The sequence below is a fragment of the Limulus polyphemus genome, unplaced genomic scaffold, assembly GCF_000517525.1.
Source record: "Limulus polyphemus unplaced genomic scaffold, Limulus_polyphemus-2.1.2 Scaffold453, whole genome shotgun sequence".
Lineage (NCBI taxonomy): Eukaryota > Metazoa > Arthropoda > Merostomata > Xiphosura > Limulidae > Limulus > Limulus polyphemus.
Genome location: NW_013666063.1, coordinates 76,736 through 82,403, shown reverse-complemented (window position 1 = coordinate 82,403; position 5,668 = coordinate 76,736). Strand labels below are relative to the sequence as shown.

General features: G+C 31.7%; 1 protein-coding gene across 5 annotated transcripts in view; it reads left to right on the top strand.

Moving 5' to 3' along the window:
- LOC106458377 (aryl hydrocarbon receptor nuclear translocator homolog) overlaps positions 1-5,668 on the top strand; it is a 167,575-nt gene that overhangs the window by 125,939 nt on the left and 35,968 nt on the right. For all 5 annotated transcript variants that reach the window (XM_022384561.1, XM_022384559.1, XM_013917885.2 and 2 more), the window contains 2 exons: positions 2,566-2,645; positions 4,859-4,951. In XM_022384561.1, the coding sequence (XP_022240269.1) occupies positions 2,566-2,645; positions 4,859-4,951 (173 nt within the window). The remainder of the gene's footprint in view (positions 1-2,565; positions 2,646-4,858; positions 4,952-5,668) is intronic.

Below are 5,668 nucleotides of genomic sequence, written 5' to 3'. Positions count from 1 at the left end.
ACACTGAGTACTTTAGATACATCTACTGGATACACTGAGTACTTTAGATACATCTACTGGATACACTGAGTACTTTAGATACATCTACTGGATACACTGAGTACTATAGATACATCTACTGGATACACTAAGTACAGTAGATACATCTACTGGATACACTGAGTACTTTAGATACATCTACTGGATACACTGAGTACTATAGATACATCTACTGGATACACTGGAGTACTTTAGATACATCTACTAAATTGTCATTAATTAATTCTCCAGAAATTGGTAGTATGGGTATATTGCATAATACATTTCAAAAATCCTAGATGAAGACACTTATTTTTCCTTGACTAATGTGTTTCAAGCGTCATAAGTGATAAAAAAATCATGCCTTTGTCAGTTAGAGGCTCTATAGATATATTATAGTACAATCGCAAATCGTTAGATGGCGCCACACGTATTCGCAAGTTATCCTGCAGTATTTATTAAAAGTCACTTAAACTTTAACGTATATAAACATACTCAAACATAAGTGTATTTATATAAACACTAGAGGATCTAGTAGAGAGATTTAAACAGACAAATAACCAGATATAAATATATATATAAACAGTGATGGATGAAGTATAGATTTATCTAGAAACAAACAGAACCTCGTCGATTTTCTATTCTACATACTTAAGATATGCTATGTTTTTGCTTATCACACATTGACAAACATTAAAGATTCCCCAACTGTTAGGGTGTTCTAACCGCTTCTAAAGGAGTGGGTTTGTTTAAAATGTAACTAGAAGAAGTGGGAGATATGGAAAATTTCTGGGTTTTCCTGAGTGTGACGTAAAAGATAATTCATGACGTTACGTTAATTAAACCGTTTTCTTTCCCCGGTCAAAGAGGACGTTAGTGACAACATCGGGAACTGTCGTTTCCATCACACCACACCACGCTGGATGCAGCAAGTCTACGCAGCAGCGTGATTATGGTCATCCTGCCGGCTCTTTCTGCCTCATTGCCCACCGCTGACAGAGACTTATGTGATATCCCCGTGCGTTAGTCAGTCTGGACAGTGGGTGCTTTAAAAATGGACGTTCTACTTATCTATTCTTACTTTCTTTACGGTCTTGTTAACTAAAAGGATCCTGCAAGATGGAAGAAGATTATTCGTCCAGCTAATGTAGTGTCCTTACAATAATGTCATAGTTCGCTTAGGTAATGAAACTAATACATGTTCCATGGAAAGCCCTCTAGAGGACCTAAGTTTCCTATCGACTGTCGTGGAAAGATAAATAAATATGTGTAATAAGTTCTTCTTCAACCACCTATCAGTTGCTCTGTCTGCTCTTAGAACAAGATGCTTCACCTATAAATCACCTGAGCACGATAAGCTTTATGTTGAATATCAAACTAAACGTATTAATTCTGAAGAGCGGTGTTTGGTCACCTTTGCTGATGGTTCATATTAATAAGTTTTGTTTTTTAACGTCTGGTGGCTACAGCACTCGACTCACAATGTGGGGGTCGCGGATTTGAATCCCGACACCGAACATGATTGCCCTTTCACCCGTGGGAGTGTTATATTGTGACGGTCAATCCCGCTATTCGTTGGTAAAAAGTAGCCCAACAATTAGTGGTTAGTGGTGTTGACTACCTGCCTTCTAAGTTAGGAACGGCTTGCGTAGATACCTCCCGAGTAGTTTTACGCGCATTTCAACAAACAAACCTCATGTTTGGAGAAGGTAACGCTGAAACTCGAGAAATTAAATTTTTCTTCCAAAGTTCTGAATAAACATTAAAAGGTATATTCTTTGAAATACTACTGATGATGACAAAACCTTATCGAAACGTTGTACATTTGCTGTTATGTTAAACTTATATTAAAGTATTTCTTCATTACCCATTCAAGTTGTCTCCTACCATTATTAGTCTCAAAGTGGATTCCTCGTCATCAAAATCGAAAATGTATGATTTATTTATTTTTCAACATTTTCAGATAGTGCTTTTCTTTTAACTTATAACAATTTTCCAAGATTTTATTATATGATTTTCAGCTTGCCCTTGCATGATGGAAGTTTATACAAACTTGCATAGATTTCTTGCTGTGCTTGTTTAATTAAGTTCCTTTCACGTAGTAGCCTGGATATACTCCGTTGCTTTTTACAACCTTTTCAAACTAGTTTTCTCAACAACTGGCTGAATATTATGGAATATTTTTTATGTGATCACTGTTTGTTTTAGCTTTTTATATGTCAAGATTTTTCTAAACTTTAATTACTTTTGTAAATGATAACGGACTATTCAGGCTTGGACATTTCTGTTTACTGGATAAGGAAATATATTAAAATTTAAATGCCTGTGTTTTTTATGAGCAACAATCAGAACTAAATGTTAAGTTGTTTTAACAGGAACTAGATTTATAAGTAGATTTGAGACTGTGCATGATAAAGAGTGTACTTCCATTATTGTTTTTGTTTTCTGCCCTGGCTTATTGAAACAGGCAATTATGGAGATGAAACTTTGACAGTTAAGGATAATATTTATGTAGTTTGATAAATAAGCATATGTTTTGTCTTTCAGGAACAGGAAACACAAGCACTGATGGAACTTACAAACCTTCATTTCTCACAGACCAAGAATTGAAACATCTTATTTTAGAAGTAAGTTCATTTTCATCTTTTCGCTATTAGAATTGCATTAAGAACTGTTTTTGGTTATTTGAAGTATGTGAACTATAAAGTATATTTTTTAAGTCTTTCACTGTTAGTTATTATTGTTTTCAAACTTCTATTATTAAGATAAGTTAATTTCAATGAAGCATTTCTGTATAAATAAATTGATTTTAATTATAATTCTTTTAACCATTTTCAACCTGTTCTTCATAAACATTTAGTTCAGAAATAAGTTCCAGATTTATTGTTTACAAATCTTGATTATTCCTTGACATAAAGTGTTTGCCCTTTCCATGTAAATTATGTTTTATTGTAGTTTTTGTTACATAGGGGAAACTTTTTGTTATATTAGGAAAAATGAATAATTTTGGGAAGATAATTTTTTAAATTATCTTTTAATGTAATTATTTTGTATAATATAAACAAATTATTTTTCAAAAGCAAATGCAGGTTTATGTAACCAACACATAAAACTTTACATTGCTGCTATTGTAAAAATTACATTTTTAAGCTTTGAAATCACTATTTTTCCATATCAAAACAAACACTATAAAACATAATGATCAGAATTTCTATATACAGCTTTTAAGATTTATTTCACTAAATAAAAAAAACTTCAAGAAAACTAATTTATTTGTACATTTGTTTCTACAAGAACACTTTAGTGCTGTTACAACTAGTAAAATTGTGAAACTCAAGAAGGTATATTAAACTTAATTATTAAAGAACACATTAGTAAGAAAAACCAGATAAAAACAGTATTGTTAGCATTGAGCATTGCTTCTCAGAAACAAGTGTTTCCTCATTAACTCGTATCTTTTTTCATGTACAATTACAATAGTTTAGTGTGATGATAATATATTAATTTAATGTTTAAATTCAATAAAAAAAAAACATTACAAAGCCCCCTGAAATAAAATTTAGCTTATAAAATGTGTGTATATATACTCCCAAAAATATTTACTTAGTTTTAACAAGTAGTAATTTGGAGAAGAAGATCCAGTGATATTTATCTGTAATAAACAAAACTTAACTTTGTTTTTATTTTTTGGAAATAATTACACATTTTCATACTGATTAAAAAGTTAGATCATTATCTAACATGTGACTTTATACTCTCTACAGTGGTGGAAATATAAAACCAATAAAAAAAATTCCAATAATATTTATCTTTGATAAACTAAACTTGAAAAAAGAAATACGATATATAGGGCAGCTGTGGATATTATTTGGCTTTCCTTTTTACAATCTACATTAGAGCTAGGTGATTAATGGTATATGTAAGTCATTTAATTGACAATCCCATTAATGATTCAGTTAATCGATTAGTACAGCGTTCCTCAAATCATGGTACATACAAGCAAAAACAGTTACAGGCTTTCCCATCAGTCAGCTGTTCAAGAAGAACAATGGAAAATCAACCTGAGACCCTGGAATCACAAGCCCCTCCTTTGAATCACCATATCTGAACAAATTTGAAGTGAAAAAAGAAAACCGTATAAGACTAGAATTGAGCAGAGCACAGATAGCCCATTAAGTAGCTTTGTGCTTAATGACTAACAAATATAATAACAGTATTTTATTTGGATAGTTGAAATAATCAAAAATAGTAATAATTGGAAACCTTAATTTGATTAGTTCATTCTTTGAGTAGCAGTTGATTTAATAAGAATTTTGGAATAATCAGAAACACTAATTTTGGTTAATCGATATAATTGTAATTTTGGTTAATCAGTCAGGCTATGTGACACTGATTAAATGTATTGCTGAGCCTGAATGAACATACTGTGTATCAAGTAAGGGAGTTTATTTTAAATTTTCTGAAGATGTTACTGAACAGAAACAACTTAAGAAAGAGGCAGATGAATAGAAAAAATCAAGGGTAACTCAGTACAACAGGAGTTAATTTAATCAAGTGACCCAATGAAATAAACAAAAATGCTAATTACAAACTTGTTTATCACAAGCTTTTTATAGTTCTTTATGAACTGTAGAAGGCTCTATAAAGCATCAACAATTAACTGAGTTGTATAAAAAAGACATAGTGTTTGTATGTTAATGCCAGGTTCTTAGTTGATTAGGAAAAACTTGATATTTTTTGGGTTTATTTAGAAAATTGCATGTGTCATAATAATACCCATAGAGTGTTGTAAATGTGTTTGATTGATGACAGATAGTAATTGTTTTTGCTTTAATTTCAGGCAGCAGATGGTTTTCTGTTTGTAGCTGCTTGTGATACTGGAAAAGTGATTTATGTCTCTGATTCTGTAACCCCTGTTCTCAACCAATCACAGGTAAGCCTTACTTTGTTTTCAATTTTTCAGCCTTTAGTATACACAATGTTGAATAACTTTGCTGAGCAGCTGCTGTTTACATTAGGAATTGGATAACTTATCAGTCTAATCAGTATGTTCCTTTATTTGTAATCATTGTTGTGTGTAATATTTGTAGGTTGTTATTATGGAATGTACTGAAAGTTGTTATTTTGAAAGAAGTTTTTGATATGGGCCTTTCTCAGTTTTTCTGTTCTAAAGACCATTCCAAATAAGATCTGCATGCATCAAATGTTTAATTTATAGCAAAACAGTACACATGAGGATATTATAATACCAAAATAATGGCCTTAATTTATTAAGAAGCAGTCTCAAGTGATGTGCATTAAATAATGTATTTTTATGTCTTGCATTAAAATCATATTAACTTAATTGTAGAACATTTCTCTCTTCATAAATATATTTAGATATATATTGTTACGACAGCAGAAGTCACATGACGTTGGGAGCATGCACACTGGAGTTTCTCGAAGGATCATGAATTATTGAGGAACCCCCCGAATGTCCGAATGTTTGCCAAGCACCCTCTTTTTTTAGTATATAAGCCCGGCAAATAAAGCCAGTGATAGATAGATAGGCAGATAGATTGAAGAGATATAGATTCATTGATGAGATGGATAATTGAGTCAATCGAACAGTAGGCACCATAAGTAAAGTGTGTGAATCAAACAAGCAGAT